At 38.4% G+C, this 15,141-nt stretch overlaps 1 protein-coding gene across 1 annotated transcript; it reads left to right on the forward strand.

Annotated features, from left to right (window-relative positions):
* Window positions 1-5,019: 5,019 nt before the first annotated feature.
* Window positions 5,020-14,991, forward strand: LOC119144155 (antizyme inhibitor 1-like). The gene is given in 9 exon segments (XM_037379113.1): window positions 5,020-5,200; window positions 8,719-8,853; window positions 10,764-10,845; window positions 11,853-11,927; window positions 13,016-13,181; window positions 13,752-13,870; window positions 14,038-14,155; window positions 14,158-14,251; window positions 14,853-14,991. Coding segments are annotated over 9 exon segments (960 nt in total). The 5' UTR covers window positions 5,020-5,141; the 3' UTR covers window positions 14,965-14,991.
* Window positions 14,992-15,141: the final 150 nt, after the last annotated feature.

Below are 15,141 nucleotides of genomic sequence, written 5' to 3' on the forward strand. Positions count from 1 at the left end.
ACTAGGTTGGTCATGGCTTGTTGCAAGCTATTTTATTAAGTCAGTACTAGCTTGCATTCCTTCTCCTCCCTGCCTCTTGACCATAAGTGATTTTGGGTGAATGAACTACAAGGCAACTGATTTAGGAAATTACCTTCATTGAAGCTGACTCACCAGATAAGTGTTCTTTTTGTTGTTGCTTTTGGGGAGTTAAGTGGTAAAAACTTAACCCAAACCAACCCTCTTTGGTACTCTGTGCCTGGAAATCTTGGATATTTTATGAAGGTGAATGTGTTGAGGAGTTTGTGCTCATCAGCTGGCAAATCAAGGTTACTGCTCAAGTACCTGTTCAGAGGGTGACAGTAGCTTTGTAAACGTGACTGTGGTGTTCATGTTTGTTTCACTGATTCGAAGTCAAACTTGGTTCACAAGCTTGTCTTTTTTTTTGGTGGTGCGTTTTTTTAAAGGAATTTTAGCTTGTTACTCACAAACTTAAACCGAGGTGTGACTGACTGAATATGTTTTCCTAGGTATTATAGTGTCTACCGCCTAGTCATTGTTTTATATTGTAATTTACTTAAATCCTTACATCGATGTGATAATTATCTTGCTCCTTCATGATTGTTTTAGATCTTAAGGATTCACGTAAATAAGCATGAGACTCACTGTATGTGTGAGACAAGCGTATTCTTACCTAGCATTCATGTTTTTATTATTAAGCTTCTGAATATAGCTGAAAATTCTTGCTGCCACATAAATTCACCTGGGAGTAAATACTTCTCTTAAGAAACATAGGTGGCATACTTGAGTTACAGAGAAAGCATACGAAACTCTTCTGGCTCTTTTCCCATTATTGCTGCAATGACAAGCGAGAGCAACTGCTGCTTAGTTGTCTTAGTATCAGCTTGAGCAAAGTAACTTTGTTAGTATTATTAACAATGTTAACTAAACTTATGTTGCAAGTTGTGGATTTTTTACTGGAGAGGTGGTGGAAGAAATATGATAACAGTGTTAATACCATGGCCTTGTGACCATTTGAGGCCAAAATTATCATCTTGGCTTTTAGAGTCTTAGTGAAGCTTTTTGTTTTTACCTTCAGTTGTAATGTTTCTGGTTTCTCACAACATTTTTAATTGCCAAGTACAGCTGGCCTTAGAAAACAACTCTTTTTTCCAAAGACTATGCAACTTCTGTTGAGATTAAAAAAAAAGGCTTGGGTGTTCATGTAAAGAAGGAATCTAGTTAGCTGCCTGGTTTTGATCAGTCTTGTGTTAGTCAAAGATGACAGTTGAAATGACAAAAACCAGTCTGGTCAGTCAGTAGCTATAAACTTAATAAAGGAGACCTCTAAACAAGACCTCCTGCTCTAATAGAATGTAAATGGCAGATTGTTGTATTCATCAAGTAAGGCGGCTGAAAGTATATAATCACTGGTTGACATTTTTCTGCTGTCTACTGATTTTTACTTGAGACTATTTAATCCATAGTTTAAGACTATATTTAACAGTGTTTTGTCTGTGGATTTAATTGATTCAGGTTGTCTTTTGGAAAACGCTGCTTATAACAAAATCTATTTTGCAGTGAAAGTCTGAGGATAAAAAAGATGCAAATAAACCTAGGCTATAACTGTTACTTTTTTTAATACCAATTCCACTTCCTGAGGTTGACTGTCACTCTGAAAACTACTTCTAGCTAGTGGCTTCTTTCTATTAACTGCTATGATGAAGAGTTTTAAGTGTTGTAGGTATCTTATGAACGGAACAACAAAACAAATGCCTAGTAAATACAGTGTGTGAAAGCGATGGTTATAAATTGGTATCTAACCAAAAACTGGAATGTTAACAAGTACGTGAATATGACAATATCAATGCTAACATTTCTCCAATGCACTATAGGTTTTTAACAAATTCAGAAATGTTGTTACACAGGCAGTCTTCTAGATGCATACTTGAATACTAATACTATACTTAAGAACACAGGAGGTGTTTGTACAGGTATGCTACACTTGCAGTATTTTCATAGTTTGCGTAAGCTCAACACAGATCACTGTGCGTACGGTCTGGGATTCTTAAGAACAGCTTTTCATCAGTGGTTTCTTACTCATCTTTAAATTGGTATCAGATGTAAGGTACATAGCTTCTGTTTTATTCTTGGCTTCAGTAGAATTGCTCTATCCTTATCCCTGGCAAATGGAGGGTGAACAGAGTAAAAGTTTCTTTGATTTTTGTGGAGAGTGTGTGTGTTTGTTTGTAGTACATCGTATTTAGAAAGTTCTTTCCAGTTTTTAAACAGTGTCATAGTATGCATTGTGCCTCTCTTCCTATTGAGTTGTGTTTTCTTTGTACAGTTTGTTGCATAATTTAAGGACCCGGATATAAGGCTTGGAAGCCCATCCCTTGTGTTTCTTGGTTTATGACTGTCGGCTTTGTGGAATACGGCTGAGATGAAAGGATTTCTTGAGGATGCAAATTACTCCATTGGTCTGTTGGATGAAGGAGCAACTCTTGCAGATGTTATCGACAACTGTATTTATGAACACACTCATGTAAGTTTTCCAAATCTTCTGGTTTAGTTCTCTTAAGTCTTCAAACTAGGTCAAGGTATTTAGCACTGAGCTGACAGCAGAGAGGAACAGTCAGCTAAAACTCACCTTATAAAGTAGTTTTCTAATTCTTTGATGGTTGTTTGCCTCTGGCTGAATTCTGTTGGGGAAATTTGGGCAACAGTTGTTACCTCCCTGAGTGTGGCTAGCAGAAAAGTAGTCTTGCTAGTGTAATTAAATACAGGTTCTCATCTTGTACCAAGATTTTACTATAAACGGGGTTTAGACAAGAAACCTGAAATTGGGCAAGTGGATATCGCGGAGTTAGAAACATTTTCTTTTTCTGCTCTTTTCCTAAAAATGTGCTGAATTTTAGACAAACCTGTATGCTGAGCCAGTTTAAAGCCATGTTTAAAATTTCTGTGGCCCATCATGGTTGTATGATTATGTATCGTCCCGTTACCCTTCTCCCTGTTGGAAATGTGGGTACGAGCGTATTGTCAGGTGTGCTACCTTTTTTCTTTCAAGAAAATAAACTGGTCTAAAAGCTGTTAAGGTTTAGCAATCTACTGGAAAGAAACAAATACTTTTGTACATACAATAGTAGTTTTATTGAATAAGGCTTCACTCACTCCTTAAGAGGCAGGAAGATGTAGCCTTTGTTTTATAGACAAGGCTGTAGAAAGCGCGAGCTTTAAAAAAAGGAATGAAGTTTCATTAAGTGAATCCTGTATCTATAATATACCATACCTATGAGCTGTTGACTTTTCCTTGGTTTATCAGAACTGATGTTCAAATGCAAGTGCTCAACTATAGTACAGCAAATAGCTAAATCCCATGGCCTGAGCTCAGGTGTAGGATTCCCAAATCCTGATTCCTAATATTCTTTTTCTGTCTAGCAAATAAATAGGTAACTACTGGCAACATGTCATGTCTCCAACCACTGGCTGGCTCACAGAGGATAGCTGCCTCCTGCTGCTTTCATTTACTCCTTTAGCTCAAGGGGTAGAGGCCTGTGCCATGGATCTAAAGCTCCAGATCCCATTCCTGCTGGGACCGTACAGGGGGTCAGTATGCTTCCACCCGATGGAATTTCTATTTGTGTTTTTTAAAAAGAAATAAAGACATTGTATACAATAAGCCACAACATAGTTTTCATATCTGCAAAAGTCAAGTGCTAGAGTTAACATTTGATGTACAGTCTTAATTCAGATAGATCCTATATTTTGTGATGATCTTTAATTGGGTAAACAGTAGGCCATTCATTACAGGAATTTACCGAGTGCACATTATAAACAAATACAGAATGATCTGTTCGGATTTCGATCCACTGCATCCACATCATGACTTGATATTGAGAAAGGCTATAGTAACGATGCATAAGGAGGCTGTGAACGGTTTCCAGAAAAGTGTCTGTGCATTTTCTTAAAGAGGATGTAGTTGACTCTGTAACCTTAACACACTGAGTTGGTTCTTAAAATTGTTTGAAATTTGTGCTTCACAAGATGTGGAGAACAGTCTCAAATTTGACTGCCTGAATTAAAATACTATCAACAAATGTTCCGTAACATGAGCTATTAGATAGACATAAAATCTAATGTACTACCATTATTTAATGCCATGTATAATAAGTTATAAATTGTTGAGACTGTGAAGCTCTCATCCCAGTGGATTTCTTCCTCCAAAAAGTTGCAGATGTCTGAAAACGCAAGTGGGAAGAGATTGTAACCTAATCTGTATTTTTAGATAAAATCAGCGTTTGGCATTTTAGTAGTATCTTTTGTTCAGGAATCTCAGAGTATTGTTCTAATAGCATTCATAATATCTCTGAAGTGGTAGGTATTCCCTGTGATATTTTTTTTAAACTAGTTCAGGTTGCTAGGTGGAAAGTAAAAACAAAAGCATTGTTCAAGGCCAAACCTAAGTTAGTAGCAGGGTGAAAAAAAAAGTACATAATTCTTGAAGACTTGTATCATGGGTGTTTTATGTTTTGACAGCAACACACAACTTCAGAAATTTTATTTGCCTATTCTTGCTTTGTTTTTTTTTTTTAGACCTGGAAAAAGAGATTTATGTTGGTGATCTTGGAAAGCTTGTAAAGAATAACATACAATGGCCAGAACGTGATGGCACCATAAAACCATTTTATCCTGTAAGATGCAATGCTACTCCAGGTGTACTCGAAATTTGGGAACCCTTGGGTGTGGATTCGCATGTTCCAGTAAGTAGCTTTTTCTCTTTGTATCAGTGTGCTTTATTTTCTTCCCTATGTCTTCTGTTTTAAAATCAGCTTTTGGTATTAGGTGTCATGGTTATAAATAATACAATTTAAATTGTGAACTGCTGTGTAAGTAGCTGTTGAAAATCTGTATTTCTACCCTAGAAGCAGTGGATAATTTTCTTTTTAGTGTATTGACTATTTAATACAGTACTAGAGCACATGTAAAAAATTCAGTGAATATAGTGCACTGGGCTGTGCCAAACTCTGATATGCTCCTCTCTTTCAGTCTGAAATGGCATTGGTACAAGATCTGGGCATTTCTCCTGAAAACATTATATATACAAATCCTTGCAAGCAAGCATCTCAGATAAAGTATGCAGCAAAGCTGGGATAAACATCATGACTTGTGACAATGATATTGAGCTGAAGAAAATTGCACGTAATCATCCAAATGCTAAGTAAGTGTCAGAGTTACGGTTTTGCTTTTTATGCGGGGGAAACTTAATTTTGCCTGTATGCTGGAACGAGTTGCGAGCAAGACCCGTGGCCTCTTTAATACAACTCACTTGTATCTATTTTTTCTCTCCCGTTGTCTGATTCAAAGGTAGCTTTCTTTCAACTTTTTCCCCTACTGGGTCTTGGCTTCTTACTATGATAGTAAGGCCCTTGTTTTGGGAGAAATCTTGCGTAAGTTTCATAGGGCAATCTTCATGTAAAAGTTTCAGTGATTAAAGTTCAGAAGTCTGGCACTTCATCATCTGCAAGTACATCTTCCTCCTGCTCTATTGCGGCTTCAGTGTTTTCTTTCAGGGTGCTCTGTCTGGATATTAGTGGCTCCAGCTGAAGTCAGGGCTGAGACTATTGGCAAATGAGCATGGTGTGTTGGGTTACAGAACACGCCCAAACCCTAGATGTAAGTCTATTAAATACACCTACAGGTATTTCCCCCCTATTAAAATGGTGAGAAATTTGACTCCAGTTCTATTAGTCACTTTGGTAGTGGCCCAGATGCTTTCTGTAGAGAAGTGGTCAAAACTGATGTTCTGGTTGTTAAATAGGAGAATTTATTGCTGCCAATGTATTGTGGTCTCTCTTGGACTGATACGCATTCATGTCATGAAGCATTGTGTGCCTCGTTAATATTTTGGCTATGGGGCATACCTGTAAGAAATTTTGGAGTGAAGAGCCTATGTGAATGCAGTGCTTTCCAGTGATTGAAGAAGCATAGCTTCCCTCAGATGTCGTCAGAGTGCACTAAGAAACGGAATTCCTGACATCCTTTACAAAGGCCTTGGTTCTACACAGTCCCTTAAACTGCCATGTCTTCTGTGGCCGTAACTGTAGAATTAGGGAGTTTCTACCAAGTTCAGTATCTAAAGACACTCTGCTCATCCCACCTAGTTATTCTTTTTTTCTTTTTAAGACTGCCTTGAAGGTTACAATTGCTGTTGCTAGTGATTACACTTTATCCTCACGGAAGCCTATCAGTGCATTGCATGCTGGAGAGTACTTCCTGTGCAAAGGATGCTATGTATGACAGATAATTTGTGTGTTAAAATTCTGGCCTTGACATACCCCATGCATTTGAAAGCCTTAGCAGTGCTAAAGCTGTCTCTTCCATAGTTAGTGTTTTACCAGTTATCACTGTATTTTTACTGTTCTGTTAGTTTTTCTGTTTATTTCTTTCCTTGAGTCTAACAGTCTCTTCTAGAAGGTGTTGTCTATGGTAATATCCACAGCAAGAGAAGTTAGGATGCAGGTTTTTCTTGGGCCAGAGAAATTATGAAGTGGGGAGACAGAATAAAGGAGTTTCATGAGCTAGAGAAAAACAACATAAACTCTACTTATTTTCAAGGATGCCATTGCATAACATTTGAAAAAGTTCCTGTTTACCAAGGACAAGAAACTTAATTTCTACGAAAACTGCAATTTGCTGTCTAAATCTTCTTAGCAACCTGATCCCTAGCTCTCCTACCGGGTAGAGATTTGTTTGCTTGTTTTATTAAAATTCTTCCTCAGATCATTAAAATTTTGCTGAAGTGACAGCCTTTAGTTTCTTCTTTCTCTTCCTTGACATAGATTCAAAAAGTCAGACCCTTTATATTGCCTTGTTCTTGTGTGTGGTTGTTACAGCTAGGTTTCTATTTGTAGATGAAGCTAACTACGCTTTGCCTGAGGAAATCCTGCTAGAAAAGCTGTAATTCTCTGCATTTTCTGAAAATTCTTACAACTTTCTGCACTAAACTCATATTAAAGACCTCCACCTATTACTATGTTTCTGCCTTTGGAAATCTTACTAACTTGAATGATTGCAATTTTTTGTTTTAATAAAGAAGAGAAATGTTAGAAAGGAGCACATAGTCTTTTTCTTTATACCTTTGGATTTTTCCAGGCAAAGTTTTAACTGCTAAGGTTGCTGGTGTCCTAGGAGCTCCAGCAGAGGCATGGTCATAAGTATCAGTGCTTCCTTAAAAATAATAAAATAATAAAAACCCCAAACCCAAATACATAATCATCTAGCTGTGCTCTAACTGGCTGAAACATAGGAAGAAGAGTCCTACTAGATTTCTAGAAATCAGGATGATGCTTTTTCAGTGGCTTGCACTAGAAAAATACCTTGACTCACTTAAAATGCTGCTATAACAATTAATAAAATTTAATGTTGGATGTCTTTAAGACATGCTTTTGTCTAACCTTAATGTGAGGTTACAAACCACAGTATTATGGATTTGAAACTTCTTTACATTTTAAATAGTTTAAGTTTTGAAATTTTTTTTGTTTTATCTAGCACTTTTTCCAAATACTTTACAAAATACTGTTTGGCTACAGATTCCTTGAACAGAGCTAGTGGAGAAGCAGGAAATGAGAGGCTAGTCAGTTTCTCAAGGTGGAGTGGTGTAAATTGAAATTAACATGGATTGCTAGGCAACCTGAGTGAGAATTTCAGAATTTTTTTCTCTTTACAAAATACATTTAAAAAAAAAAAAAAAAGAATCATGAGACATCTGGAAAGGGCTTTTAGAACTTAAAGTAGCTGTTAGGCCAGCATGTATTTTTGTAGTGGCTAGGCTAAGTTTTGCTTATTGCTTGTCTTAAAGAAGAACTACTTCATTCCGCTTAGTTAACCAAGATAGAGAGTTTAAATGTAACGTGCTCTGTGCAGGCTGCCTGTATGTCATGACACAATTTCTCTGTAGTTTGCCACATGGCTAATTAATTAAATCTTATTGTGGTGTGGGGAAGGAGTGAGGTTTTTTGGTGTGAACATATCTTTGCCACTCAAGTGTTACTTTAATGTAAAAAAACTGTCAACACTGGCATGGCAGTTTGCCAGACCTGTCCAGAATGAGGCTTTGATCAGAGAGAGGAAGCCGTCTCGCTGCATAAGACTGTAAGAGATGGTACTCATTGCCTCCCTGCCCCACAGGTGTCCTGGAAGGGACAGGGAGCGGGCTGACACCCTACTCCATCACCAGTCCCCATGCTTAGCCAGGAGGGGAGGTGGAGGGATGTGGCCAGGGTGTGCTTTTAATGTGTCAGCCTGGTGTTCTCCAGATGCTGAGTTGAATGAAGTCTGGTACATGACTGACTGAAGGGGAATCTCCATGCTCTCCTTTTAGCTAGAAAGGAGAACAGAGGTGGGAAAAGCATATTACAGTCTTAATGGATTTATGAGGAAGTATACTTTATTAGAAGGTAACATTCTCTTTCATTACAGCACTCAGCAGACTCTTGCTGCTACAAAAGAGTCTTAGTTGCTGCATTTCGAAATCCCTTGTCCTTGTTGGCTCCATGTTTTAGCCCCTAATTGCTAGTTTTTTCTCTGTACAGGATTGTTTTTATTAGGTTCACTTGACTCATCCATCGATGGAGCAGGAGTACTGACAACATAATCAACACACTTCTGACAGTCTTCAGGCTTCACATGTGCTGATGATGTAAACCAACTGCCCCAATCATCTTCCCCTTCTCTTAGGCTCTTACTGCACATTGCCACAGAAGACATTACTGCTGATGAGGAGATGAATATGAAGTTTGGCACCACCATGAAGAACTGTAGGCATCTCATGGAATGTGCTAAGGAGTTGGGAGTCCAAATAGTTGGTGTCAAGTGAGTAACTTTATTGTTCTCTGCTGGCTGAGTAGATGTCTGCATGATGTATTCAAGATGTAGAATAGAGAAGAATTTTTCCCCCTTCGGTACTATTTTAGAGGTTTTCTAAAAAATAAAAACACACCAAAAAAAAACCCCACACAAAAACAAACAAACCCCACAAAAAACCAACAAAAAACCCAAAAAAACCCCCAACAAACACCAAACCCCAACTTCTGGATTGTGAGTTTTTGCTTGCAAGCAAAGTACTAATATAAAAGCAAAAACTATTGAGACAAATTAACTATTACAGACGGAGCAATTTGAAATAGAGTATCAGAAATCCTTCTGTAAGCATGAAAGCAAAGTTTAAAAGCCTTTTCTATTTTCTAACTGTACTCTTGAACTTCCATGGTAACTTCATTTGTATTTGTCCAGCAATAAATGGCGTAACAGATAAGTGCTAGTATAGCATGGAATAGCTTGGGCAGACTTTGAGCAAGATGAACATTGGGTTGGATTTTCTAAGAGTTGGGTCCTATGTCACTCTGATCACATCAAGACAAAATACTGGGGTAAGTTTTTTTTGCTTGTAGGAGGTAGGAATGAATCCCAGTGTTCTGAGAGCTGCCAAATGAGCTGTGGTATTTTAATTTGAAATTTAACAAAGATTTTTACTATATAGACGAAAAATGCATGCACATGTCTTTGTTCTGTCTACCTTCAGCTACTAATGTACCACATACTCACTCATGAATGTTTTAAGAAAGCAACCAAACAAGTAAGAGGGTGTGCCAAGACAGTAAAATATTTTAAATGGAAGCCAGATTGTGGGGATTTAAACCACAATTGCTTTGATGTAAATCTGTTTGAAATTGATGTCAAATTAAAGCATAAATGTACTATAATCATTATAAATGACAAACATATTTAAAATTTATATGATACTACTACTACTGAGAAAATGTACCTCTTTATATGATGTCTAAACTGACTTACAAAAATCACACAGCTTTTATGCTTTTTCTTTATAAAACCAAAAAGAATTTAAAAAAATCCACATGTGGATTCATGCGAGTAAGTTTTAAAAAATGACTTTTGCCTCAAGATGGCATTCCTTAGAGTAGATTTGGTGTAGAGAGCATCATGGCTCAGGGGGGTGTGTGTATGGTCTGTCCAGAACCAACAGACCATACTAGTCTTTAGGAAGTCCATGGGGATGTTTGTGCCTGTTTTGGCACCTCAGTTACTACCAGTATTATGGCAGTACTTTTGGATGAGGAACCAGAGGGGATTCAGGACCTTGCAGGAGGCATCAGTACTTCTCTGCTTCTGATGGCCTGCTCACCAGCCTGTTTGGCTTTGCTGTGAAACTTAAGACCTGGCCTGGGGGTGAACAGGCCTCAGAACAGGGTAGCAGTGGGACACACCTCTCCTCATCCTCTCCCAAATGTTGGAGAGAGGAGATGGTGTGCATAGTACAGCCCTAGTTTTGAGGAGAAAATTGGATGGCCCAGGAGAAGAGGGTATACGGGCAAGGCAATACAAAGAAGGTTGAGAGGGGAGACAGTATACAGGAGGGTGTACTGTATATGTAATGTGTAGCATTGGCACCCACTGAAGAACAAATTTTAACCACTTCGATAGTGAAGACTGAAAGGTTCAGTAATCTGTCATTTCTTAAAGATGAGAATATTGTAGGACATTCTTGGTGTTAAAGGCAAGACAGCCTCAAGTGAAAAACCAGTGGAATAGAAGGCAATCATCAACCGAGCTTATTCTCTGCGTAGTTACTGTATTATCGTGCAAGCTTGTCTTGAGCCACTTGGGAATGAATTGCTTCCATTGCCGTTCTAGGTGGTGGAACAGTTTGCTTGGTCTGAAAGCCACACAGTCCAGCGTATTAACTGTATTTTTATTTCTTTCAGATTTCATGTTTCAGGCTCTTGCAAGGAACTGCAAACGTACATTCATGCTATATCTGATGCTCGGTGTGTGTTTGACATGGCTGTAAGTAGATGTATACACACATGCAGTTGCTACAGTAGAGAATCCATTCTATTCTGATTACACTAACAAGCCAGTGAGATAATTTCCAAAACATAGCATGGCAGGAAATGGAACTTCCAGTAAGGGTCTAAACACTCCATTGTGAGATGCGTGGTAGAGGTAAAACAAACTTTATAATACTAATTGTGGACAAAGGTTGGTGAATACTGTCCCACTGCTCAGTCCTGCAAATACCCAGTTGACACTTTTTCATATTAAAATACTAAGCATTTGTATGCTGGCATTTATGGTGATGCAACCACTAATTTGATGATGTGATCTCTGCGATTAACTAAGCATTGTAAGAAATAAGTGTCCTGTTGTGGTGGGGGATATCCAAATCTGGATGAAGAGGAATGGATTTGTTGGATGCCTCAGATGACTGTTGTGAATCTCACATGTTCTATGTGTATCTCTCATAATTGCAAAATTCCTTTCTCTAACTGTCTTCCTGTAAACGAGAAGCTCACAAACTAAATAAAGACTGTGGGGCTTTTTACTCTGATTACTGCAGTTAGAGCACTGACTGTCACTGGTACCGCCTGAGGACAACAGAACTGAAATTCTCACTGACCATTGTGCAAATTCATTGTAGCAGTCTTGTCACATAAGCACTATCTGAAAGACTTGCATTATATATATCCGTGAATTCCTAAAACTTCGTTTTGAGAGAATGCGCTGCCCTGTTCAGGAACCACTGAATGTAATGTATCCCACGAGATAGGAGTTGATGTTGCTGTGGGACTTAAGAATTGTGTAACCAGCTTCTGTTGACATCACAATGCTATTACTACCAGGTTTAATGGAGCTATACTAACTTTTACAATGCTGTTACTCCCTCACTAGATGTCTGCTGCTAAATATGCTCAAAAGTATGAAGTACATAGAAAAGAACCGCAGTAAGGAGGAACAAAAGATGCTTTTAGTTACACTTGTCTGTGTACTTACATTCTGCCTGTGCATTTTAGGAAGAATTTGGCTTTAAGATGAACATGTTGGATATTGGTGGGGGCTTCACAGGTTCAGAACTTCAGCTGGAAGAGGTATGCAATACATGGGAAGTTGAAACTAATTATGACTTAAGTTGAAGTGTAACCTTCAAACTGCAACTAATACTGATAGCTGAAACCTATTCTAAATTTCATGTTAGGCTAATTCATAACATCCAAAGAGTTGGGTTTGTTTTCTGTATCATGGGTACTGTAATCAGTCCTTGAGGTGATAATTATTTTTCTTTAATACTGCTCATATTGGGTGAATACTGACTTCGGGACGTCACAGATTAAATTACTATCCTAATCCGCTTTAACACCACTAGTTAAATGTTTTTGGCAGTTGCCTGTTGTTGTCCAACTGGTTATTCTGTTGCATGGTTTGGGCCAGGATTGCTTAGCATACTTTTGATCATAAGCCATGTTGCTACTGTATGAAAGTTTCCAGCACTTTGTTTTAGAACTGAAGACTAGAAGTCTTGCTTTTATCTTTGCTTTGGCAAGTCTTTGTTTTGGCCTAAATGGGCTCTTCAGTATGCAGTGGCACATAAAACAGAATAACCTGTTTACACTGTATGTTGTCATAAAGACAAACTCCTTGAATGTAGGACGTTGAAAGTGATTCAGTGAAAAGTTTCTAACAGCAATCAGGGCTTTTCTTAGTTCTAACTGTTCTGCTACTTCTTCAAAATAAAATACTTGTTAATCTTAAGTATTTGGCTTAAAATTTGAGCATCAGTATTGAATAATTCATTGTTTCTAATACAACAGTATTTGGAACTGATCACAAAAAGGTCCTTTCCTTGTTCTTCTGGATTCATACCTAGCTTTGTTATCTGTTGTGCAAGTTTGAAACTACTTGTGCAGTCTTGAGTGGTACCACAACTTGAACTTTGGGAGGAGGGACTGTGTCGTGCTTGGACTCATGGTACTCTGTCTTCAGTGCTTAGCAGAATGACCTATTTTCTTAAACACTTTTGTGAATTTTGGACATTTGGTAAGAGCACTTGTCAGACAATAGATGAACAGTAGTTTTTGGTGTGCTTACTAGAACTGTTGCTGACTGAAAGTGTGTGTGTGCATCTGATACGTACATAAGCTGCGTTTCATTGGTCTTGCCTCTGGCTTCAACTTCGTAGGTTAATCATGTCATCAGGCCATTGCTGGATGTCTACTTCCCTAAGGAATCTGGTGTTAATGTGATTGCAGAGCCTGGATGTTACTATGTTTCATCTGCATTTACACTAGCAGTTAACATCATTGCGAAGAAGACTGTTGAGTATGATAAACTACTTCCTTCTGGAGGTAAGAGTCGTATTTATCTTTTACATGTTATGAATCTGTACTGATAACTGCTCCCTTAATCACGATGAGCTAGTTTGTCTCACATATATTTAATGCATTCTGTTACGCTAGCATTGTAATCCACCGTTTGGGTTCTGACCAGATGTTACCTGTGTACCTCCCTTTTTTGTTACATTTATGTGGCACTTCTTGTTTCCTTACTAGGTTTGACTTCTCAATGGTGAACTTATATAGGGTGCTTTATGGAAGGTGTTTTGGATGGTTCTGTATTAGAAGAACATAAAAAAACTCACAGAGCGAGCTGCTTTTCTGTTGAAGTAGAAATTGGATTTATATTCTTAACAGTGATTAGTACTGGAAGTATTAATTTTGCTAAGCCTCACACTTAATGTTACAACTGAATTTGTAATCTGGTCTCATACGTATTACTCTGCGCGTAATTCTCCAATTCTGGTATATGTGGAACACCCTTGTCAGGAGAACGCAGTTGATGAGTTAGGTTGCAAAAGGACTACTTATGACCAAAAAAATATGCATGCCAGACAACTTTTTTTTTTATTTTTATTCCAGTGGAGCAAACCAGGAATAATGACGAACCAGTATTTACATATTACATAAACGATGGTGTTTATGGTTCTTTTGCAACTAAATTGTCTGAGAAACTGAATACTATCCCAGAGGTTCACAAGGTGAGTACTTCTAAATCTTCAGGGATAGTCCTTAATTATCCTTATATTTTTATATATATTTAACACTTCATATAACTGTATTACCTATAAAATTATCCTTATGTATATTTGAAAAGTTTCTTATTCAATAAACTGAAGCCTGAATTACCTGGATCATTTCCATATAGAAATACAAGGAAGATGAGCCTCTGTTCGCAAGCAGCCTTTGGGGTCCATCCTGTGATGAGCTTGATCAAATTGTGGAAAACTGTCTTCTTCCCGAGTTGAGCGTTGGAGATTGGCTGATCTTGATAATATGGGTTCTGGTACCTTAGGTGAACAGTCTACCTTTAACGACTATCAGAGGCCACTGATTTACTACATGATGTCTTTCAGTGACTGGTAAGAAAATTCTCTTGATAGTGGCAAGATTGTTTTCGCTTCCCTCAAGAGCATACACTTACAGCCAAATAGAAATTGCATTTGATGGCAAATACAGGAAGATGCAACTGAGGGCAAGAATGTGCCTTTTTAGTTTGTGGGTTTGGTTTTGTTACTGTTGTCTGACTTTGCTAAGACTAAAGTGAGAGCTGTGACAAAATGCCTCCTATGCTTTAAGGCTGACAAAGGAAAGCAAAATACCTCGCGTTGACAGAGTTCAGCGGTAGTTGCAAGGCCTTTTGCTGTTTGACCGTCAACCTTTGAGCTTTCCCAATAGGAGTAACTGCAGCTCACTGCAATGGTGGCAGTGCTGTTGTGGTGCTGAGAGCTGGGTAGCCTGTTCCAATAGCGAGGTAGCCAGGGCCCTGCAGTTCTGCCAGCGGAGTCACGGCCTTTCTGTGTCTGCCAAGTGCTTGCATAGCTGATCATCCTCCCCTCCGCTGAGGCTGGGGCTGGCCTGTCCAGGAGCAGTAGGCTTCAAATGCTGTATTCCAGGCTGGTTTCTGATGTGAACTGGTACATAAAAGCACCTTCTTACAACTCTCATCCTTCTGTGCCGCAGGGATGAGATGCAAGATGCTGGAATTGCTTCAGACACATTGATGAAGAACTTCTTCTTTGTGCCTTCTTGCATTCAGCTGAGCCCAGAAGACCGCTTTTCCACTGCAGCTTAAACAGGCATTAAGCTTCATTTAGACCTGCAGTTGCAAGTCTGTAGTTTGTCTGGTCAACCATTCCAGTGTGGAAGAAATGGAACAATCTTGAATTCAATTCATTCTCTTCAAAAACTTGAAAAATAGTAATAGCTAATGGGGACCAGGCAAAACAAGCTACAGCTACAATTCACCGGG

The sequence above is a fragment of the Falco rusticolus genome, chromosome 3, assembly GCF_015220075.1.
Source record: "Falco rusticolus isolate bFalRus1 chromosome 3, bFalRus1.pri, whole genome shotgun sequence".
In the NCBI taxonomy this organism is placed as follows: Eukaryota; Metazoa; Chordata; class Aves; order Falconiformes; family Falconidae; genus Falco; species Falco rusticolus.